Genomic DNA, 18,809 nt, shown 5'->3' with positions numbered 1-18,809 from the left:
GACACAATTCTTTATAGGGTGCAAAGGAAAAGTGAATTTTGGGCCAGCCAGCTATATGAAAAATAATATTCATGACCCATGTTCCCATTCTGAACGTTTTTCCTAAGGTTTTTTAAAAAATATCTTTGTATCCTTTTAAAAAAAAGGATGGCAAGTTTCAAGTTCCAGTAAGGAAAAAACTCACACGCTTCTAATAAGTGCCTCCCTAAAGGAGCATTTCCTTGATGTACATACAGATAAGACAGAGAAAGAGTATTTCTTTTTAATTCTTGCAGGTCAGTATCTATTTTGTAGGATGTACATCAGTTCTGCAGGTTTAGATTCAAATCAGTAACCTCTTTCTAACTTTTCAACTGTTATGGGTGATTATCACCTCTGACATCTTTTCCAGTGAAATTAGTCAAATATATCAGGTAGAAAAATGTTTTCGGACAATTATGCTGACAACAGGGACTTCTTTTCTCAATATCTTTAACAAAATCTGGAAGTTTCAAAATATTACTAAAACATGATCTGTAAGCCACCAACTTGCCTTATTGAGAAGATTGGCAGCATATAAATTCAATCAATCAATCAATCAACCATTTCATCCTGCATTAAAACTGTTTTTTTTTTTTTAAAATCAATGAGACAAATAATTTGAAATGGTCTACAATTAGGAGTGGTGTCTGTAGATGGGGGTTTGTTTGGTGGTAGACTGGCTCAGATTTTCATATTTTGCTCTACCAACTGGATGTACTGTGACAGGTCCAAACTTTCATCTGAGCGAGGTTAACATCCATAGTCACATGGAAATGCATGTAGGCATAAATAAATGGCTAATTGATAGACATTATCATCAAAGAAAACATCTTTGCACACAGAGAAACAAACTACCCTATACACAGTGTATACTTTTCAAAAAGTCATTGATCAAATTTCTCAATGGAGACTTTTTAAATTTAGCAGCTATGAAATGAAGTTTGTTTTATATACATTGCCAGCTGATTAAAAAAAGATGTCTTGATGGCCACTACAATGGATTTTAAATGGGATTCAGTGTATTTGTGGAAGACACAACTATCAATGACTCTTGAATTTGAAGATTTAGTATTCCTCCAAATTGGTGGCACCATGTTTCTGAAGGAGAATTCTTGGGATCAAATTAAAAGTCCCTAAGCCAAATATATCTTCTGTGGAAAGTACAACTCAAGCCATTAAAAATGTAGGTCAAGGAATGCTTTAGATGCTGGGGAAGATGGTGGGCAAGTACAGTTCTGAAAAAAACAAAGTAATTCCCAACAAAAAAAAGTTTGTTCACAGAACTCTTGGTTCTTTCAAAATCCCATTGTCTTTGTAGTCCTGCTCCATCAGTTCATAGTTATGCCCTAATGCAGGGGTCCCCAAGCTGTGGGCTGCGGCCGTGAGGTGTTTGCAACTGGGTTATGGAAATGGCTGGCAAGCGTGCCCTTGCATCCTCACTTGCACAAGCAGTGGGTGAGCATATGCGCGTGCGCTCCATTTGTGTGCATGGCAAACGCACATGTATACTGCTTGCAGAAATGGAGCTGTGTGCGTATGCTTGCCAGCTGCTTGTGTGAACCATCCCCTTCTGGTCCGCAAAGCTGGAAACGCTGCCTTAATGGCCTCATAGCAAAGAGAAAGGAAGATGACCTTGACAGAATTATATAGTAACCATTACCTAGACTAAGGGGAATGAAACATTCCTTAAACCCTAGAAAACAATATTCAGAAGCTGCTCAGGCAAATACCTCCCTAATTCAATAGGATATGAAACGGGAGGACCAACATACTCAGACTTGCAAGGTTCTGTTATTATAACTTATCTCAAAAAAGTGTAATTCTGTTTTTTCTGTGGAGTTAATTTTCTGATTCTGGTCTATCTAGTAGAGCTGACACTGATCTCACAGCACATGATGTGTTATATCCAGTGAAATACCTGGCTGTTCTATCTATATTTTAATATGCATACGTCTATAAAACAGACTCCAACCCACCCTTCTTTAGGCTTGTCTCTGCCTCCAACAGTGTCAATAAACCAATTTGTGTTTTAATTAATATAGTGTTCTGGTCTCTGGTTCTAAAGCACCCCTAAAATTCCACAGCCAGTTGTGTGAGAAATGGGATGAATGGAAACATAGAAGCTGGAGTTTTGGTTCTGTGACAAGCATCAGACACTTCACACTGATGTGCATAATGGGTAAAATTGTCTCCCCTTCTTTTTGGGTCTGTGGAAATGTTCTGAGTGCCATCCTGGAGAACTGTGTTAGCAGCCTGTGATGAGATCATCTCAGGATATTCTCTAAGTACATGGAGGGTGGCATGTGGAAGTCCCAATGACCACGTGGGTGGGTGGGTGTCACCCATGGGGTAGAATACTGTTGCACATCCATGTTTTCAGTGTGAATAAGCCACTCTAAGCACCACAGCCACATTATGTTTTTTCTTGATTAGTTTGTGTCTTTAGTTCAAACAGACTCCCAATTTCCACTGCACTTTTAAATACTAAGGGGATATGAATATATCCTCAATATCATAGTGAAAACAAAACATTGGATCATGAAGGGCCTTAGCCTGATCCCCCAGGGCTGTTATGTTATCAAGCGCAGTGTTTTTAAAGAAGCATCAGCTCATATGTTTGTTGATATAGATGTAAAGTATATTTACATAAATTGGGATCTAGTTTTGGACCCAGAGTAGATCAACTCAAATCTGTGGAACTACTGAATAGCTAAACTATATTTAATTTGTAACAATTTAATTTGAAAATTATGAAAATATTAAGAATATTAGCAACTTTGATATAAAGTTAGTAATATTGTATAAAAAGTATAACACAAAGATAAAACATTTGAATACAAAAGCCAATAAAACAAAAAGAGATTTTTTAAAAAAGTATATCCTAAAATTAGACATAAATAAACTTTTATTTTTTATTTGAACTTTTTGACATTTGCTGATATACTCTCAGTAAAAAATAGTGAGGAAAAGTTATAAGCTGCAGGATGTTAAGGGCATATATAGATTCTGGAAATTAGCACAAATTATTCCAGATATCAGAAATATCGCTATATTTACATAGGTAAATTATTTTTTTATTTTGATAAATATTTTTGGAGCAAAATTGTTTTATTATTTAGAAGAAAATATAGTGTTATCTGCCAAACATGATAGATAATATTATATTGGAAACTATACACACAGACACACACGGGAAATGATACTGGTCACTTTTAACTATTTGAAATTAAAAACTCACTTTCTTCTGATATTTGCATGTTTCATATTGACCTGTTAAGCTATTTAGAGATACTGGTGTAGAAAATGTGTTTGTGATCTGAATGTATGAATCCATGCTAAAATAAAGAGAAATGCATGCTGAGCTTTGTAGTCTTTGACAATATTTTGCCTATTTTAACCTGTACAAAAATTGTAAAAAAGGATAATTTAAAGGTGAAATATGTGCAAAAAGAAATTTCCCAGGAAGTTTGATAGCATACTTCAAAAACTCTAACGGATAAGCTTAATTAAAACAGATGCACAAAATGGATTTTTGAAGTAGAGCCATTGATTACAGACCCATAAAGTCATTATTTTCCAGTTGAATTTTCTTAAAAACTTTCACACAGTTTTACTTAGCACACTAACAGCTTTTAGAAAGAACAAGCTGTTTGCTTTTTAAAGATTTGTTCAAGCTCTGAGGTGCAATTTTTTTGTTTTTTGACTGAGAATATATAAAAGGACACAGGGCAATCCATTGTGAGCAAGTAAAACGTTAACATTTGAATAAAATAAGTGCCCATAATATATATTTACAGAATATTTGTTTCACTTATTGTAGCCTTCTTATATTTGTGCAACATCAGATAGCTAATAAAGTCATAATTTTAATTTTCACGTGAAATGAAATATTAACACTGTAATTGAGAAAAGCATTTTTTGTAAACCTGCTTCATTAAAAACATCTCTTTGTGTCTGATTTGTATTATCTGTTTGTAAGAACTCTTCCCATCACATACTATCAACTTTCATATGAAATAAATAAATAATGTTTGAATTTTGCAGTTGTGAAAATTACAGTCTTTATTACAGCTCAATCTTCAAAAACATTGTGCAGTCCTAATCAGAATGGAAGCTTATGGGCATTTTTAATTTTCAAGCAACTAAAGCAGGCATGTCAAACTGCCGGCCTGTGGGCCGGATGCATCATACTGAAACCGCACCTACCCCATTGCCAGCAATGGGGGAAAAGTCGTGATACGTTGTGCGACGCCACGTGATGTCACGAGTTTGACATGCCTGAACTAAAGGATGGATTTTGCCCATTATTCAGCAACCTGAAAAAACTGACTTCTCATTTATCTCATTCTCATTTATCATGAACCGCCCCCCAAAAAAGGTTCTTAACATCTGTTAAAAAAAAGGTTCTTAACATCTGTTAAAAAAAAGGTTCTTAACATCTGTTAAGTATACAATTTAATTTCATTGTAGAAATTGACTACCTGTTTGTTACTGTTTTGGATTTGTCTTTTTTCTCAATAGATTCAGTTGTAAAAGTTAGCAGCCAATAAGTGAGGTTATTTATTGTAACCACATCATGCCTCGCTATCTATAGTAGCATAGCATTTCTTGGTATCACAGATATACACGTTCATATCAGGAATCAATTTGTATTAAAAATATTCACTTTTAGAGATTTTGCTATGCTTTGTCATTCCAGGCTGAGATGGGATATGAATGAACATTTTTAGCCACTCTTACTTTGCTGGTAATGATATGAAAGTATATATCTTTCCATATAGGCTATCTATTTTAACTGTTTCTCTTGACTGCACTTCTTTTAAACAAATGAAGATTTGCACAAGAGATTATTTCAAGAAGATTTGCACAGAAAACATTGAGTACAATGCCCTGCTAAATCCAGCTGCACTTCTAAAACTAGAAACAAAGTAGTTTAAAAACTTCAGAACTTTGTTCAAAAGTAATGTTTCTGTAAAAAAAAAAGTATAAAATAAGACAACTATATTACTTCAACTCTCCCCTCTCTTAATCATTATCTGATACTTTAAACCACTATAGAGTAGATATAGTTTTTTACATTTCAGTCACCCAAAAATATACTTTATGATCTCCTCCCATGGCACATAGTGGAAGAGTCCTGTGCCAGGTTAAACCAGATCCNGTATAGAAATAGAGTTACTAGTATTGACCTAAGGGGAAGTAGGATATATTAAAATAATAATAGATTAGTTATATGTATAACTGAGTTAATTATATTGAAATAATTTGAATTGTACAAATATGATTTTGTTTTGATTAATTGATGGCCTTGCCACCATGTAAAATAAAACCAATAAAAATTTTTGTTGAAAAAAAAAGAAATTTCAAAATACTCTTTAGCTGTTGGGCTGTAACCCAGCAATTATCACTGGAATTGGATATAACTTCAGAATTTCTAAATCCCAAGGCAGCTTGCTTCTAAATTTGAAACTAGAAGCTGAAAAATAATGATTTAGCAAAAAAATAAACTATACAAGTAAAAAAAAAAATCTACTGTTAGCACATGAGGGAAAAGTCCAAAATAAATCAAGATGGTCCTCCCAATCTTTTTTTAAAGATCTGACACTGGATATAGAAGCCAGCACTTTCATTTAGTTGTTTTACTGTTTTTCCACAGTAATACCTAAATTTCCCTTTATCATAGTCTATCCATTTTACATCACGTTCCAAATATAGTTTCCTCTGATAGTTAAACATTAAGAACTAACAGATGATGCTTGTAAACGTTTTGCTCTCTTGGTGACTAAATATTTCTGCTCGTTTTCTCTGGTAAATATGAAAATCAGCAAAATCAGTCATAATACATCATGGATATCTAAGAAATGCACTTATTATATGCTGTCTCTTTTAGCCTTAGAACTTGGAAAATCAGGAGGCAGACAGAAATGTCTGTTGCTAAATCAACGTATTGCTACGCTGAGATCTCTAGAAGTTCTATTATATTATTTACATTTGATAGAAGTAAAAGAAAGGTCTTCAAAATTTAATATTGAAAGAGAAATTTATAATTGAATTTGCTGCAGTGGAAATTTCTGAGTAGAAAAGCTATGGTGGGAAAGAGGAAAGGTTAACATAAAGGAAGTAAGATAAACATATAGGCAAAAATAGCTGGGTCTAAGAAAGGAAGAAGAGAAGCCATAAAAAATATACAGCTGTAAAAGGAAATGGCTAGCCAGGAAAGACAGGTTGAATTGGAGAATAGGAAAATGAGCTGAATAAGATAAGAGGAAAGGCACACTGAATTGAAAAGCAGGAAAAGAACTTATTGTTTAAAATGGGGACATAAACATCTACAGAGTTTAAAATAACCATTTAAATGTCTAATTTTTCTTATTATAATTGTATATGTGAATATGATTTAGTATGTAGCAGGAAATATGTAGGAGGCGGTTGGAAAGAGTGTAACCTCATAGTACCTCAGCCAATGGGGAAAGAGGAGGGATGTGGCGGCCGGGACAAGGGCTGTATAAAGGAGGATATTTTGGGTTAAAACTTTGAAGAGAACCAAGCTTTGATAGCTTCTCTCCCCGCTTATTGCAATAAATGAAACAAAAGGCCTTCACTGTGTCTTGGCTGGTTATTGGTCAGGCAAGCTTGCCTCTGGTCATGAAGGAAAGTGGCCAGGAGCACATAACACATTAAACCGAAGTATAAGCACAATGCTATTTTTATAGCTTCTAATAATCATTCTACCAGAAAGAATTTCATGAAATTCAAACTCTCTTATAAGGTACTACCTTAAATGATTCTTTTAACTGGTTCCCATTAGTCCTTTCTGGAAATCTAATCCACTGGACATGAATTAAATTTGTGCAATGCGCAAAATGTATAAGATGCAATACAAGATGCAAAATATATAGGCATGACTTTAATTCTCTTAATCCTTGAGTTCCTTTTGAGTGCAGAGGACTGAGGTTGAATAATTTATTCTCAAGTCTTTTCCAATAGTCTCAGCTTTACTTTCCAAATCTGTTTCATAATCACTTTAACTCATATGGAAAGCCAAAAAGGACAAATTTTACAGCACTATTTCAGGAAGACACAATCACAATGACACAAAGTTAATTACTAGTAATACTATATGCCTTAGATTGAACATCTTGCCTATTAAAGCCAGGTGAACTAGAATATATTTTATTATGCTCCAAATATCCTCAGCTTATCCCCTACAACCAGAATCTAAAAGGGATTTTCTTTTTAAGTTGCCAATTTCCGTGGCATTTAATACATTATTTTTTAAAACTGAAGCCATTACCAAGAACACTGTGCACTGCACCATGAGAATCTAATGTTTAAAAACAGTAAAGTTAAAAAAAAATCCTTACAAGTACGCCTAAGACTTTAAAGAGAGAGTGTCTAAAGTAGCTTTCTGAATTCCAGCCTATATTTTTTTTCCTTTTGACCATACAAATGCAGTTTTTCTTGAGATGTTCTGATAAAGTAGATTCAAAGCATATGAAGTCCAAGTGAGAAATAAATAAAAGAAAATTTCCCACAATGGATCACACTTGATTTGTCATGTAATCCTAAGTTGCTTAAGGACAAAATTGTACAATAATTTTTTAAAAAATGGATTTTACATCTTTGATTTGTCATACATTTACCTGAGGGTGGCCTAAATGATGAACTAGAAGTTGACTGATCATTTTTCCTGGATAGCCAGTAGTAGCGAACAAGTTTTCATTCACTCGGGACCATCTAAACACATAAAGAGAAACTTAACAACATTTTAAAATAATGTTCAATATAATTATGAAAGTCAAAATTAAACACTTCTGAATTTCATCATTTCATTGGTATATAAAATAGATCTTTTCCAGTGAATTCAGTGAATCATTTTCAGAAATCTATGCTACAGCTCTTGAAAATATTTTATACTGTATAATGTAGGCAAGATATTAAAGCAATCACATCTTTTGGAAGGTTTGTGCAGCTGTTAGAAAAGACTCCCCAGCTGTCAGTGTATCTAAGTGGCTTCAATTTTTGCTTGGGAATACAGGGAAGTGTTATCTATGCATATACACAATCATGGGACATTTTTTGAAGCATCTAAGTGAATCTTTCCAAAGACATAGCTACTTTAAAGTAGGATGCTTTTTCATACTGTCATGTGAAGTTCCCCTACTGAATGCTTTGCATAGGCCTAACGCTTGTGTATGTACATGCACTCATCTTTTGGCTCAGTGTAAAAGATACAATAATACAGGTAGTCTTCGACTTACAACAGTTCATTTAGTGACTGATTGAAGTTACAATGGCACTAAAAAAAGTGACTTATTACCATTTTTCACACAACTATTGTAGCATACCCACAGTCACATGATCAAAATTTGGACACTTGGCAACTGGCTCATATTTATGATGGTTGCAATGTCCTAAGGTCATGTGATCACCTTTTGTGTCCTTCTGACAAGCAAAGCCAATGGGGAAGCCAGATTCACTTAACAACCATGTTTACTAACTTAATTGCAGTGATTCACTTAACAACTGTGGCAAGAAAACTGGTAAAAATAACCAAAACTCACTTAACAAATGTCTCGCTTAGCAACAGAATTTTTGGGCTCAATTATCATAAGTTGAGGACTCCCTGTAATCAATTCCTCACATAAATACTGAATGTTTTGCATTGTATTTCATTCCTGCAAAACAACTACATTTTCCTTGGAACAGTGATTGCCCATGAGATAGTAATGTGATGCTGCTACCAAATATATATATATATATGCAACTTTAGAATACATCAGAAATATATAATACCAAAACCATGGGAAGTAATTATTTCATTCTATTGTACTGTGGTCAGACCCCACCTCAAGTACCGAACTGTGTGCAGTTCTAGGTACCATACCTTAAGAAAGTTTCAGAAAAAAACGTGACAGTTTCGGGGAAAGACAATTAAAACTTCAGGGACTAGAAAGCAAGTCTTGTTTATTTCATTACCAGCATTTTTATGCTGCTTACTCTGGCATCTCCAAGGGGTCTGCATCCTAAATCTGCCCTTTGGGACGTGAAAGCATGTAATTAAATTATAGGAATGCAAATTTTGGTTTTAATGTTTAAAAAGGACATGCAGCTGAACAGTGAAACCAGTTAACCTAAGATGTGATGCATTCTACTTAATTGTTATGTGCTCAAGCTGGAATGGTACTTTTCTAACATGCCTTAACTTGGATTCCTGCACTGAGCAAGGGCTTGGATATGACAGCCTTTCTAACTAATGTAAAAATTACTATACATTGTGCTAAAATTCTCCATTATTTCCTATTTCATCCCATTTTCTTAATAGACTTTCATTTTCTAACTAAGTCTTTTGAAAGCTGGCTAGTCTCTTAATATTTTAAGATTACAATTTTCAGAGTTCCCAGCCATAAAAATCAAGTGAGAAAGGTTAGGCTAATAGAAAGAGTAAAATATTAACAATTAATTTAAAATAACACTTCAAAGAAAAATTGCACGATTATCTCTCAAATGCAAACTATACCTGTAAATATTGGCAAAAGCCAAACCTTGTGGTCCTTCACCAATGATTAATGGAGAAGTCAGTTAATCAAATGCATCAATTAAATATGTATTTAAATAAAACTTACCTAAATAATCTGGCTCTATCTGCATGGACAGGCCTCTTATCCAAAGGGTAACTAAAAGAGAGAATAATTTCTAATAATAAAAATCATTAATTCCTGATGAGAAGTAGGTCATGCACAATTTGGACGGCATGACTTCATTCTAAGATAACAATCAGAAATACATGCTGTTCAACAACTTTATTTGTAAAAAAGGCTGTCACTTAAAAACCACAAAATGGTTGCTTTCCAACATAATTTTAAAAGCATTTCACATGGAAATTGCTTTTGAGAATATGTAGGCTTGAGTAACGTAGAAAAAGAATTGCTAGAAAAAGAGATATTTTTAATTCTCTTTACTCAATCCACATATACAAGGGAAATGATGCACAAAGCAAATAAATGCAGTGGAAACATTTTCCTGGCTTTATTTCTCAATATATGTCCATGTTTTCTTTTTCTTGGCTTTTTATATCAATATTAATTGCAAACACAAATTTAGGAAGTTATTTTGTAAATCGATAAGTGATTTCTAGAATTATTCTTTTTACATCTTTTTACATCATAAAAACTATATTAACTATGTTAATATTTCCCTGCAAATTCTAATCAACAGTTAAAGTGTAATAGTCTTTTACACTAAGGACTATAGTAACAGAAAATGACATCTCCTAAGCATTTCCTTTTTTCTTTCTACTTCTAAATCAAATAGGGCCTTAATAATAAATAATATTTTGTGCACGTTTTTTAAAAAGACAATAATCATCTATTATACTGAAATGTCTCAATAAAAATGCATGGAATATTTTATGATACCTAGATCGAGTAATGTCCCAGATAAACCAGTCATTTCCTGCAACTGCTCCAACTTTAAAAGTATTTTTTAGGCACCAGCTTGCTGACATTAGTGGTGTTTGATCAGTTGTGAGAGACAATATAGCCTGATGTGTCACAAGATCATAGAATCGAATCGTTCCATTCTTTTCTGCTACCATCAACTACAAATGAAAGATAACAGTCAGTTGCAATTCTTGGGATATGGCATTATTCAGACTTGCTTATCCTGTACACCTTATTGCAACAGTGCAATCAAGAATCATTATAATTAAGTTATGATTTTTCTATATGTCTAACATTCAAAAATGAATTCTAACTGAAGAAAGATCTTGGAATGAAGCCAACTCCATCAATTATCATAATTCAACAACTCATTACATCATAAACACAAAGTATGAGAAATATGGGAAGAACTAAAGATTAAAAGACATGACATCATCCAGCAATATAAATCCACAAAACAGATCATACTTAGATGAAGTGAATTCCAACTGGCTTTAAAATGCAGCAATAAATTAAACACGACAACCCAAATTTGTTCTCATGCCCATTAGACATTGCAAAAGGCCAGAAAGTCAGTCTTCTTTCAAATAAGTTATCAAGGAGACCTTTTTGATTACCTAGGGTTCATCAGGTCCTATCAGTGCTTACTTTTAAAGCAATCCCACAGATCCATTTATAACTCATGTTTTTCCTCTGAATACCTCTGCTGTTACTCATACTTGGGACTGCAATTTTATAATTTTGGAGAGCTATTTTAATTTTTATACCACTTGGCTTTAAAACTGATTTCATTTGTTTTATTTCTCTTACACAAGAGAAAGCTTAAAAACTGTCTAGACCAGGGGGGTAGGCAACCTTGGCTCTTTTATGACTCGTGGACTTCAACTCCCAGAATTCCTGAGCCAGCATAGCTGGCTCAGGAATTCTGGGAGTTGAAGTCCACGAGTCATAAAAGAGCCAAGGTTGCCTACCCCTGGTCTAGACCAAGCAAGTCAAACTGCCAGGGCGTGGGCTGGATGCGTCACGCCAAAACTGTGCCCATCCCATTGCTAGCAATGGGGAAAAAGTTGTGATACATCATGCGACGTCATGTGACATCGTGAGTTTGACATGCCTGGTCTAGACAGTAAATAAGGAAAGAGCATGGTAGGAAATTAATAAATAAATTCCAGGATCAAGATGCTTTGGAAATAATGAAGCTAGACCATTTTAATAATTAAATTATCATAGTATGATAATAGCTTTTTTTTTTTTTAAATCTTCTCAGGAGCATAGAGGAGCATAAGTGATTCTTCCCCAGTCACTTCACCTTTCTCCAATAGCTTAAACGATGAAGTAGGTTACTAAAGCAACATATAATGTCCCTTTAACTGCAAAGCACATTTTCAGAGTGTGAACACTGGAAAATTCTGAAATGCTTCAGTTTTATATACAATTATTGTAAGTAGCTCCCAGTTTGGTTGATACTTGCCTTGAATGCATCCTCAGGATGCCAGCCCACACTCATTCCAGGAGAACGTAGAACAAAATAAGCTCTTAAATGTCCTTCTAAATCCCAGACTCTAAACATAAAAAAGATTAGGGTTTAAGGAGGTAATAATAATAATAATAATAACAATAACAATAATAATAATAATAACAATAATAATAACAATAACAATAATAATAATAATAATAATAATAATAATAATAATAATAATAATAATAATAATAATAATAATAATAATAATAATAATAATAATAAAGTTGGAAGGGACTTTGGAGGTCATCTAGTCCAACCCCCTGCTCAGGCAGGAAACCCTATACCATTTCGGACAAATGGCTGTCCAGTTTCTTCTTAAAAACTTCCAGTGTTGGCGCATTCACCGCTTCTGGAGGCAGATTGTTCCACTGGTTAATTGTTCTAACTGTCAGGAAGTTTCTTCTTAGTTCTAGGTTGCTTCTCTCTTTGGTTAGTTTCCACCCGTTGCTTCTTGTCCTGCCCTCAGGCGCTTTGGAAAATAGCTTGACTCCCTCTTCTTTGTGGCAGCCCCTGAGATATTGGAACACTGCTATCATGTCCCCCCTCGTCCTTCTCTTCGTTAAGCTAGACATAACCAATTCCAGCAACCGTTCCTTATATGTTTTAGCCTCCAGTCCCCTAATCATCTTTGTTGCTCTTCTCTGTACTCTTTCTAGAGTCTCAACATCTTTTTTACATCGTGGTGACCAAAACTGGATGCATAACTGGATGCACTTGGCCAAGTGTGGCCAAGTGTTATACATTGTTATCCCTTCCTATGACAGTAAAGATCTGGACTTCTCATCCTAAATGCAGTTGACAGAAGATAGAATATGCATATATTAATATCAGTGGATGCTGATTATGAAGTTGACCAAAAGGAAAGTATATAATAGGAGAAAGCTATACTATATGTGCTCATTACAGCTAAGATCATAGCCTGTTTGTATTCTTTGAACTAAGGAGTTATGTGCATTCTTAATCTGCATACTGCACACAAATATAAATTAATATATCAAATTTACACCTTGTTTTGTGTGCTGGCCAACCACCACAGATAAAAATATAAGAGCAATATGAAAAGAATTCATCAAAATAATATAAATACTATTAAATTAAATAGCACTGAATTAATATATAATTAATAGCGTAATGGAGATTAGAACCCTTTTTTCTAAAGTACATGTCTGTGAAAACAAAGAGCATCTATCTGATTATGTAATCTGCAGACAAAGCCCTTTCTTCTGGTGCCAGAAATTTTGCCTTGTAGATTTTTCCAAGACAAATCAACACTTTCTCTGTGTTTATGTATTCAAAAATGAACTTAGTATAATTCAAGACAGTGAATTATTTTGGCAAAAGAATCAGGCCCTGTTCCCAAGCCAAAGAAGCAAAAGAGAACTGTGTCAATTTTACAGCTTATGACTTAATGCTTTAATCTGCTTTAAATTTAGTTGCAACATAAAGATCACATTCAGTTACAGAATATATTCAGAATACTTTCTTGCCTCTCTTCTGCTGCAACAAGTTCTGCTGTTCACCAAATACAAGTTTATACTTCAAATATGTGCAGGCAATAAAAATAAATTGATGTATAATCTATACATCCTGATACTGCTATAAATTCATGGTCATTATGAATTATGGGAACAATATTGATCTCATTACAGATTAATGTTATCACCTATGCTCTGAAAAGTTAGAGTATTAATGCTATTGTTGTGGGGTGACTTTGAGCCGGTCACTCTCTCTAGTTAGTACAGTCTATCACACAGAGTTGTTGTGAGGAAAATAGGATAAGAGAGTACAGGTAATCCTTGATTTAGAACCACAACTCAGCCTAAGTGTTTCTGTTCCTAAGTGAGACATTTGTTAAGTGAGTTTTGCCCCATTTTACGACTTTTTCAGATACAGTTAAGTGAATTACCGCAGTTATTAACTTAGTAACATGGCTGTTAAGTGAATGTGGCTTCCCCATTGACTTTGCTTATTAGAAGGTGACAAAAGGGGATCACATGACCCGGGACATCGCAATTGTCATAAATATGAACCAGTTGCCAAGTGTTTGAATTTTGATCACATGACCTTAGGGATGCTGCAATGATTGTAAATGTGAAAAATTGTCTTAAGTCCCTTTTTTGAGTGCCGTTGTAACTTCGAACACTCATTAAATGAATTGTTATAAGTCGAAAACTACATGTATTAAGTATATTCACCACCCTGAATTATTTATAAAAATAATAAAAGACAAGATATATAGAGATAAATAAATAAAACATAACAACATGAAACCACAGCTGCCAGTTCTTCATGCGCATCAGTTATTCCTAAGAACCTAGGTTGTCGTAATACAGGGGTGTCAAACTCAATTTCATTGAGGGCCACATCAACATTTTGGTTGCCCTCAAAGGGCCAGGTAGGCGTGGCTGGGTGGTCACGGCTGGGCCGCCACAACTAGGTGGGCAGTGGGTAGAGGTCAAAATGGGAAGCCCGTGTCTACTGTTTGTTGTCCATTGACCACAGCGACTCCCCACTATTGTCTTCGCACCTGGACTCTGGCCTGACGCCTAACGGGCAGTTTGGCTGCCACTCCCAACCACGTGCCAAATCTATTAATAATGTGATTATTATTATGTTCTACACCAGGGGTACTCAACCTTGGCTCTTTTATGACTCGTGGACTTCAACTCCCAGAATTCCTGAGCCAGTATGGCTGGCTCAGGAATTCTGGGAGTTGAAGTCCACGAGTCATAAAAGAGCCAAGGTTGACTACCCCTGTTCTACACTGTAACAGAAGCACAGGGTTTCTGTTACATGAAAGGAGGATGCAATAGATATCCTGCATTTTTAAAATGTCAGTCAATCAACAAATCTTGAAGAAAAAGATAAAATGAATGAGTTAAAAAAAAACCAGATCAGTACAGGGAATTAAAATGCTGGACAGATTTTATACTAAAACAGTTTAAAATTGTGCTAATAGATAATCAAGGCCAGATCTTTAGTCACATACTTCATGCATATCCAAACTAATTTGGGAATAATTTTTCTAAACTGGATGAGACTCAGTAATTAGCTCAGTTTTCAAGACAACCATAAATGGAGATGATAGTATTGCTTTGCTATTTTTCCTCATTAAATCATAAGAATTCATAATGCTTTGTGGATCATCCTTAGCAAAAAAAAATTTTTTGTAGAGACATAGTTGGATTTGAGATCATTTGATTCACAACAATGAGCTATGTATTTCTATATGCTGTTTTTATCTGTAAATCATGTTATTCTGGGAAAAACATACAACTTTTTAAAAAGTGAAGTACATATGAACCATTTGCAAAGATGTTTTTGTTTATATCATGATAACAATATATTCCACGAGTTTGAATGAGACTCTTCTAAGTAAATGTTTGGAATTTCACTATTACAGGTTGCATTGGCTGAGACCCAAAGAGTCATGTCAGCTAATTCTTTGTGAATACATGTTATAGTGCTTTGGCAACCTAATTTACCAGTTTGTTATAAAGCAGAGTGTGACCACTTTAATGCTAATATCAGTTGTTTTAAAGATCAGAACATTACACATGGATAAAAATATGAAAGCAAATAAAGACCAATGCTAAAAAATGTATGTAAGTAGTCAAATGACTGGAAAATTTTCCATAAAGGCAAAATCACTACATTATTTTTGTTTTTAAAACATGCTACTCTTTAATTAATAGAATATTCGATTTCTGGCATTACTAATGACACTATATTATCTTGGGTACATCCTCATACCAGTAGAGTAATTGGTACATTTGTATTGAATCATGAAATTAATAAGTTAATTTTTATATTCACTCAGTTAAAAAAACAGTAGTTTCAATATAGTTCTGCATTACTCTATTACTGTAATAATGTAAAATAAGGGACAAAGGCAGAGATAATCTTCTAAGAGACAGAAATTAGAAACAGAAAATACTGCATATCCCACTGCCAACGAGTTGAAACTAATTCTGAATGTTCAAGATGACTCTCAGAAAATTCTGTCTTCGCCAAGACACAGGATGGGAAGAGCAAGATCAATTTAAAATATTCTTGTCCTTCATTCGTATAGCATGAATCCATTCAAACTCTCCCATTGAAAACCCATCACCCAAACAAATAGGCCAAAAATAAATCATCTATTTGCTACAATAATCATCCAAATTCTAGAATTGTATGTAGCTTCTAAATATTAACTAAAATATACAGTATATGTAGAAAAATTCTACAAAAATATCAATTTTCTACATGTTCAATTTTTTCACATTTATATACATAAATAATTAAATAGACATAAATAATTAAAGTAATATTTCACTAACAGAATATATACCTGCATGTGTGGTCATCACTCACACTTGCAATTTCTTGACCTTTAGGTGAAAATACCAAATCATTAATGTAATCTGAATGGCCTTCCAAAGTCTGTTAATAAAAAGGAGAAATATATTTTATTATGGAATTAACACAAAGATGGCATTTTAAAAGAAGTAAAATCAATCAAGGTAAAGTTAAGGCACCATTCTAAGGCATAATAAGGAGAAGATAGCAAGATTAGGATCAAAATATAAGATCAAGACCCAAGTCATTTAGGCTGAGGACTTTGCTGGTTGAAACTATATTTTGAATTGTAGCTTTGAGGGAAATAAAATCAACATGACTTTAGTTTTGTAAAGAGACAATCTGATATGTTTAGATCTAGTTTATTCAAACTGATATCAGTGAACTATAATATGAATTACACTGCAATAGCTTGCACAAACACTAATTCCATACTAAAGCCGTCTTTGTTATTGGAAGCTTCAGGCCCAATGGTAAATAGATCTAAGTTACTAGAATGGTTAAATAACACTTCTTTCAGGTTTCTGTCCCACTATCCACAGGAATTGGCAAGTGCCATTATTTCATTCTTGCTTGGATCTCTTAACTGATTTCATAGCACATGCTACAGAACCAGTATACCAATGCATCATAAATGCAGAATTTGGGTGCAATAATTCTTTTGCATGCTGGGTTTTTTGTTACATTGTATCTAATTTTACAAGTAAGGTTCAAATGTTCAGAGACATACAGGTTATCCTCGCTTAACATCCATTTGTTCAGTGACTGTCCAAAATTACAACGGTGCTGAACAAAGAACTTATAGCTGGTCGTCAAAGTTCTGGCTGTTGCAACATCTCCCATAGTCGCCCGAACAAAATTCAGGTACTTGATAACCAGCTCATATGACAAACTGCAATTTCTCACAGTCATGATTGCCATTTGCAACTTTTCCTGCTGGTTTCCCACAAACAAAGTCAATGGGGAAGCAAGCAGGGAAGACTGCAAGTCTTCCTATCGGCTTTTCGTTGCTTGCATGCACTGTGCCCTCCTCCCTTTTGCTCTTTCTGCACTCACGCTACTCTGCAACACTGCCCTTCACCAACTCATGCAAGGTCTGCCCTGGGCCTCTTTCACCCTCCTGTGGTATCCCACACTGCTTACCTTGGACTCTCATTGTTTCCTGCTTTAATAACCTGCATGTTTTAGGATTATGATGTCAACTGGGATTGCCTAAATTGCCATCGCTAAGCGATATGGTCACATATCATTGTGCTTTCTGAGCACTTTGCTTAGCAATGGCAATCCTGGTCCCAACTGTCATTGTATCTTGAAGAATATCTGTATTGCTAATTCCACTGTTCTGTTCATTTTTATTCATCCTGTCAAATCTGAATGGTTATATGTTTCGTTTATATTTAAATTGCTGCTGACTGCTTCTATATAAGGAACCATTTCAAATCCAAAGACCTATCACTCTGAGCTTGCGTTAAAAACACTCATACTGAAAATCTAAGAACTCTGAAGTGAGGAATTACAGTATCACGACTGAAATAGTTCACTTTATCAACACTGAAAGCCAAAGTTTATCTCCTTCGGCTATTGTATATAACTAAGGAAGAGAGAAAATATATTTTGTCCATGGTATTACTAAAAAACTGGAGTAAGAAATCCTTGCACATCACTCAACGATGTAACAGAATATCCTGTTATACTTTCTGTTCATCTTTTTTTATTTATTAAATTTATATGCCACCCATCTCGCAGTTCAAGGTAATTCTGAGCAGCTTCTTAAATATTCTTAAATATGTCATATAGTTAATTTCACAATTTTTCATAATTCAATCTACTTTAGATTTTATAAACATAACTGATTTTATTTAAAAGGTGCACTGAGAAGTATAAAATGAAACTTAAGTTTTGAATTGCTATCATGCTTATTAACACAAATGTGCTACAAAAATGTCACCTAGAATCATCTTTTAAAATACAAGATACAACGCAATTGTTTACGTCTGTTCAAAATTACTGAATGCAAGGCATTGCAATGCAATTTAATTTGCAATTTAAATTGGTTTGTATACAAATAAGTATTTAAAGCCACTTTGTTATTATAATTTATTTCTTCTTCTCACCTTATATTCATTCTTATCTTTGAGGTCCGATGTGAATAACCTTAACTTCCTATCAGCAGCAGCAGTACAAAATCTAAGATAATGAAACAGTTCACTGTAATTTTGTGTAACAGTTGACATGTTATGGATTTCCTCAAATTAGTTTTATCTTATCATGAAAAAGTACATCATTTAATTATTAAACTTCTGCAATATAGGTAGTCCTTGTTTAGCAACCACAATTGGCCAACCATCTTGGTATATGACGATGGGCTTATGACCACTTCCCCTTTGGTCACCAAGTCACTGTAGTCATTAAACAAAACATCATGTGGCCAAAACTTGTAATTTGACTTCTACATTCTACATTAACTGATTGTTCCAAGCTGA

The 18,809-nt window shown here is 34.2% G+C and overlaps 1 protein-coding gene across 1 annotated transcript in view; it reads right to left on the bottom strand.

The window, feature by feature from the left end:
* Positions 1-4,063: 4,063 nt before the first annotated feature.
* Positions 4,064-18,809, bottom strand: part of LOC107289463 (nucleoporin Nup37) — a gene marked incomplete in the record, with an annotated part of 20,819 nt that continues 6,073 nt past the window's right edge. The window contains 7 exon segments of the mRNA XM_015818231.1: positions 4,064-5,181; positions 7,665-7,758; positions 9,648-9,698; positions 10,440-10,621; positions 11,935-12,025; positions 16,319-16,410; positions 18,441-18,513. Coding sequence (XP_015673717.1) covers positions 5,095-5,181; positions 7,665-7,758; positions 9,648-9,698; positions 10,440-10,621; positions 11,935-12,025; positions 16,319-16,410; positions 18,441-18,513 — 670 coding nt within the window.

This window comes from Protobothrops mucrosquamatus, unplaced genomic scaffold, assembly GCF_001527695.2.
Source record: "Protobothrops mucrosquamatus isolate PMUCROS unplaced genomic scaffold, P.Mucros_1.0 scaffold706, whole genome shotgun sequence".
Taxonomy (NCBI): Eukaryota; Metazoa; Chordata; class Lepidosauria; order Squamata; family Viperidae; genus Protobothrops; species Protobothrops mucrosquamatus.
This window is presented reverse-complemented; position numbering and strand designations above follow the sequence as displayed.